The sequence below is a fragment of the Petromyzon marinus genome, chromosome 44, assembly GCF_048934315.1.
Source record: "Petromyzon marinus isolate PM22_M1 ecotype Great Lakes invasive population chromosome 44, UKy_Petmar_22M1.pri1.0, whole genome shotgun sequence".
Taxonomy (NCBI): Eukaryota; Metazoa; Chordata; class Hyperoartia; order Petromyzontiformes; family Petromyzontidae; genus Petromyzon; species Petromyzon marinus.
In genome coordinates, this window is record NC_133710.1 from 9,147,719 (window position 1) to 9,173,009 (window position 25,291).

The following is a 25,291-nucleotide window of genomic DNA, read 5'->3' on the forward strand; positions in this document are numbered from 1 at the left end:
AAAAAGGTCTGTGTCACCGCGCCCTTACAAATTGCACGCGCATTAATGCAATGAATATGATGTCGTGGCCTGCTTTTCGCTTGCAAGTTTCAGATTTACTGCAATACACCCGTCCTTGGATGAACAAAAGGCTAGTAAGGTTAAATTAACTTAGGAAAAGCTCATAGCAGATTCAGATACCAAATGCCAATAATGTGCATGTGCAAAGATTGAACTCAACGTCGTCAGAATCACTGCAGACACAATAAGATAATTGTCAAGCCAGAATTACCCAACTCATTATCTTCATTATAGCCTTAACAGACTTTTGGGGCAAGTTCTGTTTGCTAGAAGCACCTATGAAGGCCGGCACGCCACACGAGGGGGTGGGTGGCCAGCACCACGCCCGGCCGCCTTTGTCTCCCTAGTGGCGATGTTTTACGCACCGCACCAGGTACTCAATTTGAGGCTGAGTCGACTGAGGGGAGGCCTAGGACCGGTTCAGATAATCGTCACTGGTGTTGGTCATGAGCAGGAATCGAACTCGGGTCACCGGATTCGTAGTGCAGCGCGCTAACCATTGCACTACCGCCTGACGTCATTACCATTATACCACCATCACACTCATGTTCAACATCATCAGTGTAGTGAATGCAGTCTCTATAATGGGAGTCCCATTCAACATCCATACCATTGTCAACATCAAAGTCCAACAGTTGCCCTTACTAAAAACATTCCAAAGCCTGTTTGCTGAGGGAATAAATTCGTTTTATATATAAAATATATACGTATCAAAAGCACCTTCTCACCAGCACCAGGGAGTATTCTACTTTCTGCCTTTTCCTCTCTGCTGATTGGCGTGACCTTAAGGGTGCTGAAAGCCGGCGCTTTGGGTATACGACCAGCCCAGCGGAGACAGGTGGCTCTACGATGTGGTAATTGGTATGATCTATATTTCACAGCTGATGTTTGATACATGGTTCTGCCATTTCAACTTAAGAATCCCAGAGCTAAAGGACATTTGAAAGCATCCTCTTTTCATTGGGGCGCCACGGTGGCGAGATGGAAACTGGTATACAGGAGGATGTGGGTTCAATCCCGAGCCAGACGCCTGCTGTATATTTGGAGCTTGCATGTCTCTCTCCCTGAGGTCTCGTGGATTTTGCTCCAGGTCCTCCAGTTTTCACTCCACATTTAGAAATAGTTTATTATTAAATTCATTATCTTGTCAAAAGCATCACCGAGTCTCAAGGACTACATTTTTCAGGAAGATCCCACATTGAGACATGTGACCAAATCAAATTGCTAGATTTTGTTTTACTTAGTTGTGGGTGTTGGTGAAAGTGGAGTGCCTGGAGAAAAACTGTGTATATGGAGCGACAACACTCAAGTGCTCAACGCATAGCCTGATATCTATATCAGAAACGGTATTGGCTACACATTCACCTCCTATATTCACCTGCTGCTTCATATAGCCACGAAAACTTTCTTAAAAGATAAGATAGGCTTCCTGTACACACCTACCACAGAGACATCACCATTGTCCCACTAAATGGATATGATAGGCTGAACGTACCCACCACCATATTCTCCGGACTGTAAGATGCCCTCGTCATGTAAGTTACACCCAAAACTTCGGAGTAATAAAAAAAAACAATTCTGAAATAATCAACCTCCCTGGAAAGCGGAAAACACAAGGTTGCAGTAAAGGATGAAGCTACAGAATTTCGTGACGCTGGTAAAAGTGTCTTGCAATACAGACAATGCGGTAACGTTCAAAGTGGCTGCGTGTTGGTGTCAATTCAAATCAGGCAAAACATGTATGGGATAAGCGGCCACTGTGGCCATGAAGGCCATAACACTGGACTTAAAGACGGTACTCCTTTTTTTTTAACCCAGCGTGCATCTAATAATCACGAGGACATAGTCAATGCATTGCATTGCCCATGCACTCACTGAAGGTAAAAACAAGCCGGTGAATGGAGAAGACTAAAATAGCGGAGGTTCTAAAATGCAGGGATATTTAACACCCCATGAACACCAAATTACTTCCCATGCTGGTTAAAATAACACTTGGAGAAAGAAAAAAACTCGCAAAAAACTTTTGCCGAACGTCAAAAAATATTGTTCAAAGTTACACTAAAAAAAAGGAAAATTGGGTGTAAAGTTTGTAACATCTTTGTGATTAAACTAAAGAAAATTTTAGCACCCTTCTGCAATTGTTTTCTTTCACAAATGTGTGTTATAATACAATTACAAAAAAAACCACTAAACTTTTACACTTAAAACATTCTAGAGTGCGAATCAACAGCCTTCCGCTCTCAAACTGTGAAGTTACCAAGTTGCATGGTTCTTTGCATAATGCATGTTCATGTATTCAAACAAAATCACACTCTTCCCTCCAGCAATGTAGATGTTTAACATCCATTTTTACTACCGTTCTTCCCCACAATCTTCCAAAAAGTCCTATTAAATCTACCAAAAATTATATTAAATTCTATAGGTTCCCCTAAGAACTTGGCAGGTTGGAATATTAATAACCTTGAAAAAAAAAGATATTATCATACCGAAATATTAAATTAAAAGCCGGACAGCCCCAAGTCGAGTTCCGATGCTAGGTTAGAAGTTACCGTAGAGTTGTTTAAAGGAGCAGTGTTTACAATATTCAATGACAAACTGAATTCACAACAACAACAACAAAAAACTCTACACTTCTTCGTTAATAACACCGTGGCCTTAAACTGGAAAAATATAAAACAGGCGACACTCGGCACAAGCGCCATTCATAGCACCTCGACAGAGACGCATCACAGGGAGTGCAAGAGTTGGATGCCAAAGTTTACATTGTGGGGCCTAATAAGAATTACATTTTTAAAAAAATGTGTCCTGATGATAACCAAGTAATTTTTTTTTTTAAACTGGTCGTTAAGTTATTTGGTCATTAAGCAAGTATAGGAAATACACGTTAAGGCTCAATTAGTTCCGATAGCATCAAAAGTTACCCTTTTTCACCCAAAAAACGTACTTTATAATATTTAGAAACAATTGATATGAACACATAAAGATACTAACAACATTATAAACACATAATTTTTAAAGCCTGGTTCATCAATGCATTAAGTAATATTTACTGTACCTACAACAGCCCTTCGTTAACAGGGTAATGGTCGGTAAGTGAACTCATTGGGCTCTATGGAGGCTACGACACTACTATACACTACACTATACACTACACTATACACTACACTACACACTACACTACTATACACTACACTACTATACACTACACTACTATACACTACACTATACACTACACTACTATACACTACACTACACACTAGACTACTATACACTACTATACACTACACTACACACTAGACTACTATACACTACTATACACTACACTATACACGACACATTGGGCTCTATGGAAGCCCGTCGTTAAGCAATTAGTCGTTAACAGGGGTGGTCGTTAAAAGGGTTCTACTCTACTATACATTACACTACTATACACTACACAATACACGACACTACTATACACTGCACTATACACTACACATTGGGCTCTACGGAGAACCAACGTTAAGGGATTAGTCGTTAAAAGGGGTGGTCGTTAAGAGGGGTTCTCCTGTATTTTAATCCAGCTGTGAATGGATTCCGACCTACGTTAGCGATGAGGTGATCAAATGGTGTCACGCTGGTGCAGTGGTTAGCGCACAGCGATTTAAACCCAGCGAGCCGAGTGTGACTGTCAAACATCGCGAAATGTTTTACTGTCATTCAGACGCAAGAGAATGTACACAAGATTAAGAACACACAACCGCGTGAGAAAATGTCAGATTTGTGAACATCTACAGTGAATGGCCGGTTACACCGCAACACAGAAATGATGCACTGGGCGAGGACGGGTTGTCAGTCACCGCGGTAATGCGACGGTCGGACATATGACATTGCCCCGTATGGGAATTTACAATTGTTACTGACGGTATCGTTATCGTCGTCATCGTAACGTTTGTTCTGGATGTCGCAATGTCGTGGTGATTTTACTCGAGATGAATTCCCGAAGTCGGCGAAGCCCTGGCTGTCAAACGTGCTGCTCCCAAACGGATCCAGTGATGAGAACGGGTCAGCACTGCCCGCTGCACACACACGAGCAAAGACAAAGACAAATATGCCCCATACAGACTTCAACAAACTTGAGGCAAGTGCTGTTAGCCAGCGCCTATGAACGCCGGCACGGCACACGAGGGGGTGGGGTGGGCCAGCACCACGTGCGACCACCTTTGTCTCCCCAGTTGTGATGTTTACACAACGTAGCAGGTACTCATTGAAGGCCGAGTCAACCTTGAGGAGGCCAATGACCATTTCAGATAATCGTCACTGGCGTTGGCCATGTGCGGGGCTCGAACCACTGGACTACCACTCCCCACGTGTATAGAGATACAGTATTTATATATGTGTACCCGCACGCACATACACACGGAGTAAATTATATTTTTGTTTAAAACGTAGGCTTTCGCGACCAATATTATCCAAAAGAGGTATTTTTGTGGGTTAGATCGCGTAAATATAAATATGTTGTTAAACCAGCCCCCACCCGACACAGCCAATTAGTAAGGTTTGTCACGTAAACAAAACATGCCAATTAGTTACTAGTTCAGCACACCGGTGTGTTGGAGAGTAAACCCACAACATTTACAATTCGAGTACGCCGCTTCGCCCGTAATTTAAATCACGTGTTTTTTTTGCATTTCTACAGCTGTTAAACGATTTCAATCAAACACTGTCAAATATGCCTTGAGCTCCCACATACAGGCAGGTACTGGTTCATTGCTCACGTACAGTGCTTTTTCATATTGTACTTTATATTTCTGTGCTCACTGTAGGGGCCAAAATAATGAACTCATCATTATTGCTAATGGTTATGCCTCGAGCGTTTTTTTTTTCTAACAGCAAAAATAAAATACGTACTTACATTTTTTTGTCTCCTTACGCGACTGACATGCTTTCGCGATTTTTTTATCACGCGAATGAGAATCGGATTCATTATTAAAAGGGCGACGGACGCGTGGGTGCGTGCGTGCGTGTGAGCATGCACACGCGTGCTGTATGGAACAACCCACACAGCCAAGCGACCATCAACAACGGTTTGCCATGGATCAGTTCACTGCAGGACGAAGGCTTCCCACCCCACATACTGCAGATATATCTCACGATCCCGCGAATAATTATCTAATATATAATTTATACTCATCGAGCGCCTTCACTCAAGGCGCGTGACGTAATAGTTTGCAGGGACGTGCTAAGAGGATTGAGGAATTAGTGACGATAATTAAGGATCACAACATGGTAGTGGGGAGGGACGGGAATAAGTGGAGGGACGAGGGGAGGGAATATGAAGAGAATGGCTAAGAGGAGAGGTGAGGATTTAAGACAGGAATGGAAGGTTAAGGAGGTGGACTGCTCAATGGACAAGAGCAGTGTTGAGTCTGTGGGCAGTATTGAGTCTATGGTGCAGTGTTGAGTCTATGGGCAGTATTGAGTCTATGGTGCAGTGTTGAGCCTGTGGGCAGTGTTTGAGTCTATGGTGCAGTGTTGAGTCTATGGGCAGTGTTGAGTCTATGGTGCAGTGTTGAGTCTATGGGCAGTGTTGAGTCTATGGGCAGTGTTGAGTCTATGGGCAGTGTTGAGTCTGTGGGCAGTATTGAGTCTATGGTGCAGTGTTGAGTCTATGGGCAGTGTTGAGTCTATGGTGCAGTGTTGAGTCTGTGGGCAGTATTGAGTCTATGGTGCAGTGTTGAGTCTATGAGCAGTGTTGAGTCTATGGGCAGTGTTGAGTCTATGGGCAGTGTTGAGTCTGTGGGCAGTATTGAGTCTATGGTGCAGTGTTGAGTCTATGGGCAGTGTTGAGCCTGTGGGCAGTGTTTGAGTCTATGGTGCAGTGTTAAGTCTATGGTGCAGTGTTGAGTATATGGGCAGTGTTGAGTCTATGGGCAGTGTTGAGTCTATGGGCAGTGTTGAGTCGATGGGCAGTGTTGAGTCTATGGTGCAGTGTTTAGTGTATGGGCAGTATTGAGTCTATGGGCAGTGTTGAGTCTATGGGCAGTGTTGAGTCTGTGGGCAGTGTTGAGTCTGAGGGCAGCGTTGAGCTTATGGTGCAGTATTGAGTGTATGGGCAGTGTTGAGTGTATGGGCAGTGTTGAATCGATGGTGCAGTGTTGGTTCTATGGGCAGTGTTGAGTCTATGGTGCAGTGCTGCTTGATAGACAGGGGAAGTTGATTCCAGTGAAGGGGAGCAAAGAGGGAGAAGAACCGAAAACGGGATTGGGCACAGGGAGGGGAGACAGAGAGAGAGACGATTGGACACTAAGAGGATGAGAGAGGACATGGAAGGAGATGAGAGACGCGAGATGGAGATTCAAAGACTCGCCTCAGGGTTAGAATCCACCCTGCCAGCGCCGACACACCGGCCAATATCATCGCGACATTTTCCTGGTGGACGTCATCATCTCTAATGCGTTGCATTCCATCGCTATTCGTTACCATCGGACATCATCCCTTCTGGCCGTGACATGTCCTGCCCAAGCCCACTTGTTTTTATGAACGGTTTGAATTATGGCATTAATCTTCGTATGTTCTCTCATCCATTATGCTCCTCCTTTCTGTTTCTCAGTTTTTGTTTCATATTTCGTCAACGACCTTGGTGCTTCTGAACTATCCATCGTAGCAGGTCAAACAGAACGCACTGACTCTTTGTCTTTTGGAAAATTGCTGTTACTTTTCCTTATCAGGTTCAGTTGTCTAAAAGAACTCTGGCCCGCTCTCATTCGAGGTTAAACCTGTGCCACACGAACCATAGTAAATGTCATACATACTCACACAAGCGCACACTTGTCGCCCATTTACACATTGAATCGAAGCAGAAATGATACGGAAAGCTACACAAACAATACCGCCAACGGGGGTCTAATTCACTGAATGCAGCACCACAGTTCAGAGATACACCTGTGGTTCTGTGTCATGTGACCATTCGACCTTTAACCCAATGCAAAGTAGCTACAAGGTAGCTAAGATTTGCTCGGCAATTTCCGCACAGCATTGCCGACCCTCGACCTAATAACCGGAACCAATAGGCCGTGCCCACAATCGTGTGTTGACGGCACGTTGTGAAAGGCGACCACGGTTTTTGCGCTCGCAACAATCAATCAAAGGTCGCTTTTTAAGGCCTCCCCCTTCTCGGCAAAGCCCTTGACAAAGCTCGGTGAGAACCACCCCCGACCGATTGGAGCGTTGAAGCAAGGGCCCCGTAAATTCACCGGGACATTTGGAACATATTCTCGAGACGATGTTTGCAAGAGACGCGGGGGGCGGGGGGGAGTTGGGTGCGCGGGGTTCTAAGGGCTGCAGCTCGGGACCTATGATTTTGAGTGCTCCTGAGAAATGTAATTTTTTAATGGTTGAAACTTAATCTTGTAGCACTATGATCAATCCTATATATGATTTGGTAATTAATGCCACATCATCACTATGTGTCGTCCTAACAGTCATGTACCAAAATTAAAATGTATATATTTTTTAAAATAAAATTTTCACGTTGATTAGTTTTTACAATTTTCATACGAAATTTTTTTTGGTTAAACACTAGAAATGAAATAACCAAGGTAAATTACAACGGAGCGTGCTACATCGGGTATGGGTGGTAGTCAACCGTCAAGGGAAGGAGCTAAATATCCAAGGGGGGGTCGGGGGGGGAGCACAAAACTTTGACAGCCTTGGGCCCCCCCCCCATCAAACTTAATGTGGGCCTGGTTATGTGCTCCAGACTCGGGGCAGTCACACGGACAAATTGTCTAATATATATAGGACAGTGCAAGCATCCTTGTCCACGGATTAACGTTTGCCGGCATATCGAATGAATCAAATAACATCCGTCGTTGTAAACAAGCTCCGTTACAGCCGGGACATTTTTAACGCTTTTCTGAACATTCTCATGTTATGGCCGCAATAAACCCTAATCCGGCTATCCGTCGAAAACCTTCAGCATATCAAACAAGGCCTGCCTTGTAAAGCGAGGCGCACACAACCCAATAGACACCACCCACCTTCGCAATGAATGCACGGTTATACATGTGCTTCTTAATTTGAAGCTTTCGTGACTGCAGGAATCCGTACACTTCGGTTCTTTGGGTAAAGTCACGTAGGTAGAAAAATTAAACAAAATAAAAAATAATATATCACGACGTTTCGATCGCAACACAAGCGGTCGTCCTCGGGCGGAAAAAATAATCCAGCAGTTCCACTGCTTGGGTCTTATATAGGACAGTGCAAGCATATGTTGCGATCGAAACGTCATGATATATTATTTTTATTTAAAGCTTTCGTGACTGCAGTAATTCATATTCTTAGTTCTTTCGGTAAAGTCACGTTGAAGGGAAACAATAAAATAATAAAATATATAAAACAATACAAATTCTCGCGACGTTTCGACCATAACACAAACGGTTTTTGTTTGTGTTATGGTCGAAACGTCGTGAGAATTTTTTATTGTTTTATATATATTTTATTGTTTCCCTTCAACGTGACTTTACCGAAAGAACTAAGAATATGAATTTTTATTTTGTTTAATTTTTCCACCTACGTGATTTTACCGAAAGAACCAAAGAGTATACATGTGCTTATTTAACGAACGGCGTGCTGCGCGAAGGCGGTGTATTGAAAGGAACACTCCATCAAATGACGAATGGAGGCGTGGCGGCACACATCACGGAAGTGCGACTCTTCACGGCATGTATTTTTTTGTTTACGCCTTTACAACGCGGAGGACTTAGAGGCTCTGGTAGTACAGGCCGACAGGGTGGCGGGCAAGCGACGCAATGAACGCAGCCACTCACAGATTTCCCGATACGGGTCTTTAGGCATTGCAACGAGCGCAAGCACGTGCAAGTGACTGATAAATTTAATTGTTCGGCTGCTTTATCTTAAAGCGATTCCCTCGGATTCTTTCTTCTTCATATTATCAACCGCGCTCAGGCAGCAGCAAAATACAGCTGCCTTGTCTGGAAATCTATCGCCTAATAAAGTAGTTGGAAATTGGAATGAGTCATGTTCACAGGGACGGTGGAATCCACGGTAGCCTTAACTATCTTTGAATTCACCTCAAAAATGCCCGTAATTACCCACGGGAGTTTATCATTAAATTAACGCACTCTACAACAGAGCATTATATTATTGTCGGTAATTGCACCGAGATTAGTATCGCCCGCCGCTGCACCTCGTGGCGACGTTTGCACAACGTTTTTTCCTTAAACACACGGCACTGAATGTGAAGCTGGGGAGGTCGAACAGCCTTTTAACAATGCCAATTATGAGAAAAATTTGCTGCTGGCGAAATGTTCAAGTATAAATAAAATTGGAGTCGCATTTGCATATTAAAAATAAATATTATCAAAATGGCTGCCTGGCCCTCTGACTGACTGGCCACACGGCCGCCTGATTGCCTGACTGCCTGGCCGCCGGGCTGACTACCTGCCTGGCCGCTGGGCTGAGTACCTGCCTGGCCGCCGGGCTGACTACCTGCCTGGCCATCTGGCCGCCTGGCCACCTGCCTGGCTGCCTGGCTGCCTGGCCATCTGGCTGGCTGGAAGGCAGGCCGCGTCCAATGGTCGTGTGCATTTTCTATTACATATAAAAAATATCTGAATGCATTTAAAGTGTGCCTGTGTGTGTGTGTCTGCACCCACACAATGATCAATAATTCCACACACGATTTTAATAATTTAACTTTATTTAAAACTGATCAGAATTGAATTACCCTAATGAAATGACAGAGCTGTAGCCAGTAGTGTGCCAACAGTTGTAACATTGACCTTTACCGCTGTTGAGATGAGATGGTGCATAGGTCACGCGTGTACTGCCAATGAGGCTCTGTTTTGGAAATGGCAAGTTTTTATATTTCACAGCACGCTGTTGCATTAAAACGCATCCTGACATTTCGTTGTGCGAGTGAGCGTGGCAAATCTTTCGGTTTAATATCAAATTACATAAGAGAGTGCAAGCCAGATAGGCACGCGCACATTCATTAACGCTGAAACGGCCAATGTCTTAAGAGTTATTTCTCCCGCATAATTGTGTGCCATTAGCTTGTAAGCATGCATACATGGACCCGCAACAAAGATCATCCACTTAGCCACATTGCACAAAGGAGAAAGTGTTATTCATTCATGAGCACCAATTAATTTAACAAAAGGACAAAGGGATAGCCATATAGACTGTTGGGTTAAGTGTTTATGAGTGCGCACCTATTTAATCTGGCTGAGCACACAAAGACATGGTGTGGCTCAGAACTGCATCCCACCCATACTTCCCATCTGTGAAAAAGAGCTTCATAGCTCATCGGATTCCTTCTGCAGTCTTAATAAAGATTCTGATGACATTTATCTGACTTTGGCCCCATGGTGCCAATGTTTTCCACTTCTGCACCGTGGTCAAGAGGTCATCATGGCCAATGCCGTCCATGGCACAACAACTTGCATCATATTCTTAGCTCTTTCGGTAAAGTCACGTTGAAGGGAAACAATAAAATAATAAAATATATATAAAACAAGAAAAATTCTCACGACGTTTCGACCATAACGTGACTTTACCGAAAGAGCTAAGAATATGAATTACTGCAGTCACGAAAGCTTTAAATCAAAATTTAACTTGCCATCAGATTCCATTGTTGTTGTAAAGTTGACAACCGGAACCTTGAGGTCTGGACGTAGGCCTCTCCCCCTTGGTCACGGACCAAAGGGTGCCACTCCAATGCCAGTTTCACACTCGCATTGGAGTGGCACCCAGATTCCAGAATCGAACCAAAGGCGATTCTTGGAAGGTCACCCAGTAAAACTGCTTTCATAAGAAAAGCGCACAAGTTTATATGCACACTGCACTGCAAACCGAAGTGTACCTGAGTTTGATTCCAGACCACGGTGGCACGCTGCGTCTCAGCATGCCTTTCTCCATCCCCCAGGTCAACACTCAATTTGTGTACCTGCATTACCGGTAGTAATGCGCGTAACATTGGGTGAGGAAATCAGGATAATTATTGCATTAACGGGTTGTGCTCTTAATGGATTACATAAGCCACTTGGGTAAGAGTGGAGAAGTCAACGTTTGTGCTAAAGGACACGTGTTTGCGGCAGGAGTAATGTCTGTGCTACTGTGCGGATCCGAGTTGGGAGTTCTGTGGCCCTTGAGCACAGGCACATGCTCGACGTTTCACGCCAGGAGGGTGTATGTCATGTTTAACCTTTCATGGCAAATCGCTTTTTGTGTTCTGGTTGTTTTCCTCCTCCCCCCCCCCCCCCCGCCGCCGCCACACCTTCAATTAGCACGGTTGGGAACGTACGGTACCAAAGAAGTTCAACATACGTACGTACATTGGGCATGGCGACAAAATGTTACCAATTGTAATCAGGAAGTGGAGGTTGTGATGGGTAATGCACAGGAGAGTACCGCAACGCTAGCCTGCCACGGTGGAGAGATGTTATTTACCTCGCCTGGTATACCAAAGGTCGTGGGTTCATTCCCAACCATGACAATGCCTGTATATATGGAGTTGGCAAGTTTTCCCCACGGTCACGTGGATTTTTCTCCGGGTCCTCCGTTTTTTCGCTCCGCGTTTAGTATAAACATGCGTTTTGGAGTATTTGGCCTCTATAAATTTCCACGCGATGATAAACCACTTCATTGAGCTATGATTTGTGGCCAGGTCGCATCTGAAAAAAAGCTGCGTATAGCTCAAATGGGCCTTACCTGGTAAAATAAAAATAGTTTAGTAGTTGTTTTTGTTATTTAGTTATCGAGACAGGCATTCGAGTCAATAATAGAGCTTTTTGGGTTAGATCGTGTAAATATAAATGTCGTTAAACCTGCCACCACCAAACACAGCCATTAAGTAAGTTTTATCACGTAAACAAAACATGCCAATTCGTTACTAGTACAGCACACCAATTGTACATTTACAATTGTACATTTACAATTGTACAATTGTTTGCACAACATTGTTTGCACAACATTAACAATTGTACAATTGCAAACATGACAATTCGTCACTCGTACAGCACACTTGTGTGTTGGAGAGTAAGCTCACAACATCTACAATTCACAACATTGTAAATGTTGTGAGCTTACTCTCCAACACACCAGTGTGCTGTACGAGTGTCGAATTGTCATGTTCTGTTTACGTAATAAACCCTTATTAATTGGCTGTGTTGGGTGGTGGCGGGTTTAACGAAACGTTTACATTCACGCGATCTAACCCAAAAACCTCTAATGGATAATTTTGGTCGCGAAAGACTACGTGTTTAACTTTACTTTCTTGAGCTTGCGCGGCTGAGCGGTACAGTGATATAGTACATGGGATGATGATGATGATGCAGTACGCGGAGGCAAACCCTCTCATCTCAGTTCTTTGTCGTGCCATTGGATGACTGCAGGCCGACATTCCTGTGCAAATGTGAATTAGTGGAAACTAATTTCTCGCTCAGCGCGGTTTTCGCTTCACGCGGATCTTGTCAGGAACGCGTTGAACGTGAGACTTCTAGATTTGAAGTCCGTCTCCACCTGAAGACGGACGCTTGTGTTGCGCCCGAAACGTCGTGATTTAATTGAATTGTTTTCATTTTCAATTTCTTTTATTTTTACCTACGTGACTTTACCGAAAAAAAAACAAAGAATAGAAAGGTTTACTGTATACCAAAACTACAACACGAAATGCATCGAGTATATTTCAATATAATGCCACACATCATTGACTGGTTAAAAAAGAGATATATATAAAGCCTACATATGGTAATGGGGTCAAAAGGTTAGAGTTCAAGGGTCAAGGGTTACTATCTGTCCTTTGTAGCTGTTCTCATTAGAATCACAGCATTAACTAACACAAACGCCTCTTATAATTAAAACAGATCCTGAAAAGAAGCATGTTTATTTTCTGGTGAAAAGGGCTTAACATTCACAATAGCAGAACATTTAAAATGTAAATTTGATCAAAATTGCAAGGTATTTTTTTTAAATGCCTGACAAAACCGAGTGAAAGCAATTGCCGTAGTGAGTGTTAGTCACGTGTAGTTTTACTCTATTTCTTTAAAACATTTTGTTTAAGGAGGAACTTTTATGTAATTTCATACATAACTGTCACACGAGAAGCATCATTTGTGTCTACGTCTGTGTGTGTTTGTGTGAGGGGAGCAGTAGTGTCACGCATTGAACATAAAAACCTGATGAAGATTACTCGTGAGAGAGGTCCATTCGGTCCATCTAGCTCATTCTGTTGAGATATTTTGAAATGTACCTATTTTCAATGAGAAAACGTGTGCTTTTGTGTCATTCCTTCACATAAAGTCCTGGTCACAAAAGCAAAGTTTGTGGGGAATAGCCATTTTCGATACTTTTGAGGTATAAGCAATTAGAAAATAACACTTAATACCCAGGAACAAACATCGTATTACATAGTGACTCGTGTGTTGATGTCACCTATCCTTCCTTACACACGATGTTTTTCCAAATACAGTACGTTAATATCAATAACAAAGACACGTAATGCATAAGCATATGCAAACATGCATAAGCGTGTGTATAATATATGTACACACAAAACTAATAGATACAAACATTGTTCTTTCGAAAATCAAATTACTAACACAGGAACGATTTATTTTACTCCAAGCAAGTGAAAGCCATCATTTATTTTGTTCTAACATATTCAAAATAATTTCATCTCGGCATCTGCACCATGTTACCCAATTAACTGTTTATACGTAGCTGTTAAAATGTGAAATATGTAACGGTAAGATATGTGTTGAAGAATAAGGCTGATTTTTTGCTCATTCAAGCCTACGCATGTGTATACTACGGATGTGTGCGTTAATTTATGAGCACATTTTTTTCATTTTCAAACGGGAAAGAAAAAAACTAATTATTTACACATTGAGAGCCTCTTTAGAAAGTATGAACATTTGTAGGAAAAATCAATAATTGAATTGTCACACGACACAGCTTGATCAATCCCGGCACAGGCATTATTGCAACTGTAATAATTACTCACAACAGGTAGGCCCCACACCAACAGAATTAGCGCAGGAGATGTTAATCATTTGTCCGTCGCGGTGGTGAGATGTTAACTACCTCACCGAGTATACAGGAGGTTGTGGGCTCGATCCCGACCCTGACGAAGCTTGTATATTTGGAGTTTGCATGTTTTCCCTGTGGTCACGTGGATTTTCCTATGGGTCCTCCGGTTGTTTTCCCCTCTACATTCAGAATCAACGTGCGTTTCGGAGTATGTGGCCACTATAAATTTACACACGATAAGGCACTTTTTTGAGCTACAATTAGTGGCCTGGTCGCTTCTGAAAATGAGCTATATATCGCTCAGTGACTTTACCGAAAGAACCAAGAATATATAGTTTTAATAGTTTACAGTTTGATCCTCGTAACAAAGAGACGTGGGGACTTTGTCGGCAGAAGGGGAGAGAAATCGAGAGGTGGTGGATGACATTCCACCTGCTCTTTGTCACGAAACACTGCGACATGGAATGCGCCACCCATGTGGAAAATAATTAGCGAACATTAATTGGGGAAAAAATAGCGAGATGAAATTAGTGTGACGTTTGAATCTAGTTTACTGACGAGAGCGTTAATGTTGCTTGCATCTTTATTTATTAATAACTATTTTCCCAGAACTGTGAATTTGTTTTCCAGCGGTGATGTGTTTATTCCATCGTGTCGGTAATTTAAAAAAAATGTAACATTTACAAAAATAGATACTCAGAAAATTGCAGGACCACAACCCTAAAATGTAGTGCAATTAGCGGTACGTTAAAACAGTCGGTTTAAAATATAATTAAGATATAAACTGCTAACTTGAGAAAGAATACTTTACACGCATAAAAAAAACTGGCCTGTGCTTGAAATGCATTTACAAACTCGTTTGTCTCAATATTTCAGTTATTCCCTTTCACGTGAATGTTACCAGTCAGCAGGTTTATAGAGTATTTCTCAGAAGCCATACGCAGAAGATCTTTTAAAGCACAGCACGCAACTTTCTGCAAGTGTGAAAGAAAAAATAAAATCTTATTCGTTTTTGAGATTATACTCCATGAACGCGCACACACACGCACAGACATCATGTAATTCGTCCAAAGAGCTCACACCCAGATAAAGTTAGAAAGTCACAATTGAAAACACACAGAACTAATTATTTTACATCCGCCCCACTCCCCACCAAACACACACACATTGCAAAACTTTGGAAAATTTCTACATGACTGCGAACCCTAACGCTGCATAAATTTTATGGCTGAAAAAAAATATAGAAAGGGACATTTTAAATTTAAATTAATTCAGATTTTTAATTATACTTAATACAGACCAAATGCACTTGTTTTACGCTATGCACAATTTTTAATATGCCGCACGGGAAAGTTGGTCTCTGTTCCCATGCTTTCAGAAGGGGAAACTTAATTAACTACATTAAGAGTTATAAGGATTAGGTTACAAAGTAAGAGTAACTCTGAATAACTTTTGAAGAACCAGAGATCTGCACGAAAGGAGATAGGAAGGGCTGACGTTCATATCCCTGAGGACCAAATAATGACATCGTAATGCAGAGGTGTCAAGCAAATTACATATTGGAATTCCAAGGATTTGCATGAGCCTGAGCCAGCCTGCTACTGAGATGTGCACAACTGTGCATACAAAAAACCCTACTCCAATAGTTGCTCCATCGCGTTTATCAGCAATGTGCTAAGGCCCGAGTTTGAATCCTGCCTGTGGCTAACATCAATGGCACGTGATATCTGACATTGGTCCTGGGGCCACCTTTCCCTCAGTGACATGTCAGCGAAAGCTCTTCATTCAGCAGTGGATTGATAAAGGGCAGTGAATTCGTTGTATTTTCTTCATATATATAAAAATCAAAACCTCAAAATTCAAGCAGCCCACACCCATCATGAACGCCTGTTGAGCAAAAATACGAAACACAACCACAAGTCCACTCGCATGGTTGATGTTGTTGTTTTTTTAAATTAGTGACGAAAGTACAAACGTCGTTTCTCCCCACACAGCCCACGGGGTTGACCCCATGTCTCCGCGTCAAACATCACTTCGGCTTAAATACGAACCGCGCTGCAGACTTTGCTCTACTCTGCACGAGGGCAGCTTACGTGGCGAACGAGGCTCACCAGAAGTCGGTCGAACTCCCCCCGGAGCGAACGGGTCTGAAGCTTTAAACGGGTCGGCCTACGGGTGGGGGGTGGATGGGTAGGGGGGGTGGCACAGGGGGGCGAAGCGACAAAGGCATCGTTACGCACGCGCATGAGAGCAAGCGGTCACTCGGATACGTGATTCACACTTCAGCACCTCCGATTAGCACGGTTGGCTACGTGCGGTGCAAAAGAAGTTCAACGTACAAACATCCCCCCCCACCCACTATGAAGTCTTGAGCACCAGTGTCTTTCTCAGCATCGTTCAGTTAGTGTGTTCGCCATTGAGTACTCAATGAACATATCGAGTATCTATGAGCATCCAAATAATACTTTAATAATACTTTCGTACCTTTGCTCTGGTTCACTGGCATGTATCGTCTGCCAGCAAGGGGGTGATTTTGCTTCATGGCTTTGCCCAACGTCTAGAATTTTGGATAAAACCCATAGTGTCTATGCGCACATAGAATCCTTCCAGAACAGAATTGCGTACCTTTCTCTGAGATGAGCACGGGGTTTAGTCTCAATTTGAAGTGAAATTTCCGATTATTTAAGTCAGTGATGACTATAAGAGGTATTTGGGTTAGATCGCGTAAATATAAATGTGTCGTTAAACCCACCACCACCCGACAGCCAATTAGTAAGGTTTGTCACGTAAACAAAACACGCCAACTCGTTAAGTGACAAACCTTACTAATTGGCTGTGTCGGGTGGTGGCGGGTTTAACGCGACATTTATATTTAAGTAACCTAACCAAAAAACTCTCTATTATGGCTAATATTGGTCGCAAAAGCCTACGTGTTAAACCAGCGATGACGACCGGTTATCGGCTACATTATTCGATGGACCTGATAACCCAAACATGGTCGGTCAAATTAAATCAAGTTCACGAGTAAATTTGGTGTCCGCACCATTGTGATACAACGAACGCCAAGGGACTGGTGGGTGGCGCATGCCACAGTGGAGACAAGGGCTGGCGGACCCCACAAATGTTACCAAGCATCCTTCCCGTCCGTGCACGTCAAGGTCACGCACCCTGGCACGCCCTTGAGAATGCGGCACGGCAAAATGCCGACTTATACCCCATCTATCCCTTCTTTATGGGATAGGGTGCTGGCCCCATTGCTCGTGTGGGTTTTCTCCGGGTGCTCCGGTTTCCTCCCACATATCAAAAAAAGAATTCATTGGCTGAACAAATCTTAACACAGAGGACCACAGAACTCGAATAATTGTTGGCGCCGGCTTGCCGCAACGGATGCCTTCCCGCTTGTCTTCGATTTCCTCGCGGCTCCGAGTCGTTCTCTCTCTCTCTCGCTTGCGGAAGAGTGAGCGAATGTTCCGTGACGCGTCGCAGTTTGAAATAATTGTTCTGCTCAAGGCGGATAAGTGACGGCTAGACACCCGATGTCGTACTTTAGTTAAACGTGTTTACGTCAGTGACAATACTTCCTGCCTTGAGGGGGACCTCTGTGGTCTACGTTACTGTCAATAACAAATCTACAACTTATACTACAATTGCAACTAATTTGTTTTATGCAGCCTCATTAAACAAATAAATGTATACTTTGTTTACATGTGAACACGGAAGACTGGCTGTTATCAAAAGTGGAACTACTGTGGTCCCAAAGGACCGAGGGTTAGTGACCTGTGATGAAGTAACACAACAGATGATAAATTCAGACTAATTGGGAACAAATTAGTTAAGCATATCATGTGTAGTCGTTAAAACCAGACAGGGTTAAAGGTAAGCTCACTATTGGCAATGTACCGGCAGTGTAACTTTAACAAATCATTAGTTTTGAAGCGAATGTGAAAATTATGTTGAGACACCAGGCACACTCGTGAATGCAAATATTATAAATGCAGTGTTTCTTCATCCAAAAAGAACGTAAACACTTTAAATTAGGACTTACACGGAATTCTACAAATCCTGGTTATCTCATTTTCATGCCAATGAAGCATTCCGTTCTTGCAATGCCATGTAATGATAACACGGACACAACAAAGCCTCGTGAACAGAAATAACATGTGCGTTTTTTTTTATCTTAGCAGCAGCGGTACCCTCAACATGATGAATGGAAGCGGCCGATGGCTCTGCAGGACAACTCTACCCAACTGCCTTGATATTTAGCTTAAGTGTTCCAGAGACTGAATTAAACTTTGCGACGATTGAACGCGCGGCAATGAGACGCCCCCGTGGCAAAAGCCTGAAGGACGACTGGAAAGAGTCACGATGCATGTGTGGACAAAAGGTGCAGCAATTAGTAAGAACAACGCCCTGACCTCAATGTAAAAATGGCTTGAAAATCGGACCGTAGTTTAACAAAGTTCATCACAATTTCTTGCATCTCATGCCACTTGCTGGTGTACGTGCCTCCACTACAAGTCCACCAAGATAACTCCTCTAGAGGATTTTGGCCTACTCTTCCATGCTGGTCAGACACCTTGGTAAGAGGTGGGTGTACCCATGCTTTACATCATCACAAGCATCTTGTCGATCGACTACGGTGAACCGAGCTGGCATGCCGGGATATCGAATCGTCGACCTCTGGATTGTAAGTCAAGTCTGCTAACCCTTATACGATGGCAGCATCCATTTGTATATGCATAGTAGTCTGTGCATGAATAAATACCCGTCGTTGAGTGACGCTCCCCCCTCCTACCTGCTCGCCCCCTCCAGCCCACCCCCTGGCACCCCCCACCACCTGGGCCCCCCCTTCCCTCGTGCCCCCTCCCCTGCCCCTGCACGCTGGCCGGTGAATGGCCTCCAGTCGATCAGAATGCTGGGAGAAGACTGACAAAGCTGTCAGATTTATTTTGTGTTTGCTAATAACACGATTATAGCTACCTTGGTGGTGGTGGTGCTGCTGTTGAACGGGTCCGAGCTGTTGGATGAGAAGGGGTCTTCGGCGATTGCCTTGGAGAATGGCCCCGCCGATTTGGACCTAAACGGGTCGGCGTCACTGCCTGCCCTCGAGAACAGATCCGCAGACGAAGCCCCGGGCTTCGAGAAGGGATCGGAGCGACCGCCACCACCACCTCCGCCGCCACCACTAGCGCCGGCAGTGGCCTTCAAGAAGGGGTCGCTCGTGGTGCTGCTGCTGCTGCTAGCGAAGAGACCTGGTCCGGTACTCGGCTTGCCGAAGGGCTCTTTGGGAGCCGGCGTCGAGGTGGAGGAGGTGGTAGTGGTGGTGGCGAGGCTGGACTTGCCGGGCTTCCCGGCAGAGGAGCCTCCAAAGGGGTCGCTGCCCTTGAATGGGTCCTCGCCAAATGGGTCTGCGTTATAGGGGGCGAGGCGACGCGGAAGAAAAACGGCCGAGCATAAGGAAAACGTCACGTGGCTCGGGGGACATGTCGCGAGAAGACAAGAGGTGATGAAGGTATAAGCATCAGGGAAGAGCCTGAGAAAGCGGCGGTTCCAAGCGGTGAACCAGGCTGCCATGGAGTGAACGTGGAAATGGCCCAGAATGGGAATGAGTGCAAAAAGAGGATCGGGAAGCCAGACCCCCCAACGCATGAGTGGGAAAGTTTCAGGAAAAAAAAGAGAATGAAACCTCTCTCTCACTGTAGACTTTTTTTTTTACCGAAGGCATCTTTAAAAAAAATGTAAAAGTCTAAATTTTTCGCACTCAAGTAAACACGAGGAATTGCTAAATTTCCTGCTTCCAATCTCGATACCATTTCAGAACACTTGGCCTCCTCTACTTTAGAACGAGTTAGGTTCCAGAGGTCTGTTCATAAGTCGATTTGTTCGTTAGTCCAACTTTTCTCCTGTCGATTCCAAACATGTTGTACGGCGTGTCCACTAAACACGAGGAATAGCTTTAAAAGTTGCATAATCTCCTGTAGATGCCACTGGTTCTTAATGTTCTGCAGATGTAGATGCCACCACCGCCATCTATTGCATGGTGGTTGAACTTACGACTCTCGGTCTGAACAGGCAACTGGACATACGAACAGGTTTGTTCTTTTGATTTAAAGCTTTCGTGACTGCAGGGATTCATATTCTTGGTTCTTTCGGTAAAGTCACGTAGAAGGGAAACAATAAAATAATAAAAATATAAAACAATACAATTCTCACGACGTTTCGACTGCAACACAAGCAATCATCATCAGGTGTGAAAACCACAGCAAGAACATTTGAAAAAAGTGGCGGTTTTTTTAACGTTAGCACCACGGAGAGCGATTTGGCAGTTATTCAAATGGCCGAGTCCATCTATGTTCGGAAAAGAGGAGGGGGAGACGAAAATAATGGATGCAATCTGAAAGCCACCGTAAGTGTGAACAATCAATTAAGACCCGATATAATTGATCAAATCCTTCCAATTATTGCTAAGCCAGAATCCATCTTCTCGGTTGAAATTGTCTCTGTGTTTGTATATGTGGATAGCCTCATGAACGAATCTCTCATGATAGCCAGATGGCTTGCAGAGAACCTCTGTCTTGGAGAAGTCAATGTCATGTGAGCCAACTGAATTATAACAGTGATCTGCCATGGCCGAGGTGTTGGTCCTACCGTGTTTAAGGTCTGGTTTGTGTTCATGAATGCGGTCCGAGACATGTCGTTTGGTTTCTCCAATGTAACTACTACAACAGAGGCAACTTAGTTTGTAGATGCCAGGGTACTGTGTGTCCGGAATCACATCTTTTACCAACGGAACCAGGACCCTCTTGAGGAGCCATTCAAAACCATCACTTTACCTTACATTGCGGGGGATCACAAAAAAGGTCTCCAAAATCTTGAATAAACACAAGATCCAGGTCCGATTCAACACATTACATAAAATCCGTGATCTTGTTCCATCTGTAAAAGATGTGATTCCAGACATACAGTACCCTGGCGTCTACAAACTAAGTTGCCTCTGTGGTAGTAGTTACATTGGAGAAACCAAACGACATGTCTCGGACCGCATCCGTGAACACAAAGCAAACCTAAAACATGGTAGGAACAACACCTCGGCCGTGGGAGATCACTGTTATAATTCAGTAGGCTCACATGACATTGACTTCTCCAAGACAGAGGTTCTCTGCAAGCCATCTGGCTATCATGAGAGATTCGTTCATGAGGCTATCCAAATATACAAACACAGAGACAATTTCAACCGAGAAGATAGATTCTGGCTTCGCAATCATTGGAAGGATTTGATAAATCGTGTCGGGTCTTAATTGATTGTTCACGCTTACGGTGGCTTTAGGACCGCATCCATTATTTTCGTCTCCCCCCTCCTCTTTTCCGAACATAGATGGACTCGTCCATCTGAATAACTGCCAAATCGCTCTCCGTGGTGCTAACGTTAAAAAAGAAACACAACTTTTTTCAAATTTTCTTGCTGTGGTTTTCACACCTGATGATGACTGCTTGTGTTGCAGTTGAAATGTCGTGATAATGTTATTGTTTTATATTTTTATTATTTTATTGTTTCCCTTCTACGAGACTTTACCGAAAGAACCAAGAATATAATAGGTTTGTTCTTATCTCTGAAAATTCCTAAGTCGAATGATCGTAAGTAGAGGAGTCCCTGTATTGTTATTTCTATGGTAGGGATGAGTCGGTCCATAAGTCAACCAATGTTTCACCATCATCATCTATCCCTTAAAAAAATGGCCATAGGAGTGCCACTGATACCTCAGCTGTCAGCTCTGTCCACCCGTAGATGCCCTCCACAGCAGTCTGTCAGGTGTTGTGCAGGTATACCAGCGGTAAATGTCGACACATTTTTTCATAGACTGATCTCGGGTCATCTTCTTCTTCCTTCCACAACGCTCCATGAGTTCATGTCCCCCTTTTTGCGTCACATGGCGAAACCATGTCAGTTTCCTCAACCAATGTTTAATTTTTGATTTAAAGCTTTCGTGACTGCAGGGATTCATATTCTTGGTTCTTTCAGTAAAGTCACGTAGAAGGGAAACAATAAAATAATTATACGTGACTTTACCGAAATACCAACAATGTTTAATTGTTTACACAAATTTGGTCCTCGTTCTATCAACCAGAGATATAAGGCCCCGTCGACCCACAAACTGGCATTTGAACTCGAAACTTTCAAATTGTGAGCCGCACATTATAATCACCGATTTTCCCAGGCAGATGGTTTGGTTTTTTTTTTCCACTGGCAATGAAGGGTTTTTTTATTTTATCCATCTCTTGGGATTAGCCACAACATTTGGTAATTAAACTGCAGTGATGGACCAGTGTTACTCATAAACACTCACACCAGAAATAATATACTAATCATGCTTTAACACAGCACTGTGAATGTGTGTGTGTATATATGTGAGCAGTCTAGCGATGAGCGCGCTGCGCTACGAACCCGGCGACCAGAGTTCAATTCTCCGCTCACGGCCACCAATAGTGACGATTATCTGAACCGATCCTGGGCCTCCCCTATGTCGACTCAGCCTTAAATGAGTACCTGGTGCGATGTGTAAACATCGCAACTGGGGAGACAAAGGTGGCCCGGCGTGGTGCTGGCCACCCACTCCCTCGTGTGTCATGGCCGGCCATTATAGGTGATGGCTAAAAGCACTTGCCCCAACAGCCTGTTAAGGGTACACGGAGGATCTGTCTTCATGTGTGTATACCTAGTGCTGTGTGTAAACCACAGTACGTACTGGGGAGAGACAATGGCAGCCAGGCATGGTTCCGGCCACACCACCCCCTCGTGCGAAGTCATGACCCTTCGTAGGTACGCGCTAACAGTACTTTCCCCAAAAGCCTACTGTGAGGGAAAAAAGTATTTGATCCCCTGCTGATATTGTACGTTTGCCCACTGACAAAGAAATGATCAGACTATAATTTTAATGGTAGGTTTATTTGAACAGTGAGACAGAATAACAACAAAATCCAGAAAAACGCATGTCAAAAATGTTATAAATTGATTTGCATTGTAATGAGGGAAATAAGTATTTGACCCCCTCTCAATCAGAAAGATTTCTGGCTCCCAGGTGTCTTTTATACAGGTAACAAGCTGATATTAGGAGCACACTCTTAGAGGGAGTGCTCCTAATCTCAGGTTGTTACCTGTATAAAAGACACCTGTCCACAGAACCAATCAATCAATCAGATTCCAAACTCTCCACCATGGCCAAGACCAAAGATCTCTCCAAGGATGTCAGGGACAAGATTGTAGACCTACACAAGGCTGGAATGGGCTACAAGACCATTGCCAAGCAGCTTGGTGAGAAGGTGACAACAGTTGGTGCGATTATTCGCAAATGGAAGAAACACAAAAGAACTGTCAATCTCCCTCGGCCTGGGGCTCCATGCAAGATCTCACCTCGTGGAGCTACAATGATCATGAGAACGGTGAGGAATCAGCCCAGAACTACATGGGAGGATGTTGTCAATGATTTCAAGGCAGCTGGGACCATAGTCACCAAGAAAACAATTGGTAACACACTACGTCGTGAAGGACTGAAATCCTGCAGCGCCCGCAAGGTCCCCCTGCTCAAGAAAGCACATATACATGCCCGTCTGAAGTTTGCCAATGAGCATCTAAATGATTCAGAGGACAACTGGGTGTAAGTGTTGTGGTCAGATGAGACCAAAATGGAGCTCTTTGGCATCAACTCAACTCGCCGTGTTTGGAGGAGGAGGAGTGCTGCCTATGACCCCAAGAACACCATCCCCACCGTCAAACATGGAGGTGGAAACATTATGGAGTGGCCTAGCCAGTCTCCAGACCTTAATCCCATAGACAATCTGTGGAGGGAGCTGAAGGTGCGAGTTGCCAAACGTCAGCCTCGAAACCTTAATGACTTGGAGAAGATCTGCAAAGAGGAGTGGGACAAAATCCCTCCTGAGATGTGTGCAAACCTGGTGGCCAACTACAAGATGCGTCTGACCTCTGTGATTGCCAACAAGGGTTTTGCCGCCAAGTACTAAGTCATGTTTTGCAGAGGGGTCAAATACTTATTTCCCTCATTAAAATGCAAATAATTTTATAACATTTTTGTCATGCGTTTTTCTGGATTTTTTGTTGTTATTCAGTCTCTCACTGTTCAAATAAACCTACCATTAAAATTATAGACTGATCATTTCTTTGTCAGTGGGCAAATGTACAAAATCAGCAGGGGATGAAATACTTTTTTCCCTCACTGTATGTAGGCTACATGGGGGATCTTTGTCTTCGTACATATATATACATCTCTCATGTAGCATTTTGTTCTTTATGTTAATGTTTGGATTGGCTGTGAAGGCTGCATTTCAAAAATACATTTCGTACCTGCTATTGATTCTTGGCCTGCAAACGGATCTCCCTGGAAAGGATCGCCTGGAAAATAAACACAAAGCAATGTCCTTTCAGCATGATGACAGTAGGTTTTTAATGCGGTGATGATTGGTGGTAATTATTGTGATCATAATACATATGATGACGGTAATAATGTTGAAAATACGACATAAGATGAAGAGTGATTTTGATAAAACAAGCTGATTAGGATTATGGTAATTATAAGACTCATGATGATTACGAGACACATGGTGATGATGAAGATGATCATTATAAGATACCTATTGATGACGGTGATGATTATGACAAAACACTTAAGGATGTCGATGATGATGATGATGAGACATGCATTAATATGGACAGTTCACAAACTGACCCCATTTACCCAAGGTAGGAATGCAGTTTGCTCAGAGAGGGCATCCTTTCTTTTATTATATCCAGCGTAGCTGTGGTTACGAGGCAACTAATGAATTGCACCGCATGCTGGGACACGGAGTCATATACCCGGGTGGATCGGCGTCCCTGCTCAGAAAAATAAAAATCGAAGCCCGTTCATTCTGGAAAAAACCTCGCAAGGCCGACGTTTGATTCCAGCTGCGCAAAGTGGGGTGTGGAATGAAAACATCCAATGCCTCCACAATTCTTTGCCGAAGATAAAATCATATTCTTAGCTCTTTTGGTAAAGTCACATGACTTTACCGAAAGAGCTAAGAATATGAATCACTGCAGTCACGAAAGCTTCAAATCAAAGAAGATAAAATCGTTTCAAAAGTGAAGTCAACAGGGCCAGCTCAGCTATGTGACACCAGCACAGAATCGTGATGCCTCGATGGG

The 25,291-nt window shown here is 43.6% G+C and overlaps 1 protein-coding gene across 6 annotated transcripts in view; it reads right to left on the reverse strand.

Moving 5' to 3' along the window:
- EPS15L1 (epidermal growth factor receptor pathway substrate 15 like 1) overlaps window positions 1-25,291 on the reverse strand; it is a 114,222-nt gene that overhangs the window by 24,071 nt on the left and 64,860 nt on the right. For 5 of the 6 annotated variants that reach the window (XM_032970730.2, XM_032970732.2, XM_032970731.2 and 2 more), the window contains exons 18-21: window positions 24,452-24,499; window positions 19,075-19,502; window positions 16,188-16,263; window positions 4,027-4,118 (exon numbers count right to left, since the gene is read on the reverse strand). In XM_032970730.2, coding sequence (XP_032826621.1) covers window positions 4,027-4,118; window positions 16,188-16,263; window positions 19,075-19,502; window positions 24,452-24,499 — 644 coding nt within the window. The remainder of the gene's footprint in view (window positions 1-4,026; window positions 4,119-16,187; window positions 16,264-19,074; window positions 19,503-24,451; window positions 24,500-25,291) is intronic. The other variant, XM_032970733.2, reaches the window with a different exon arrangement.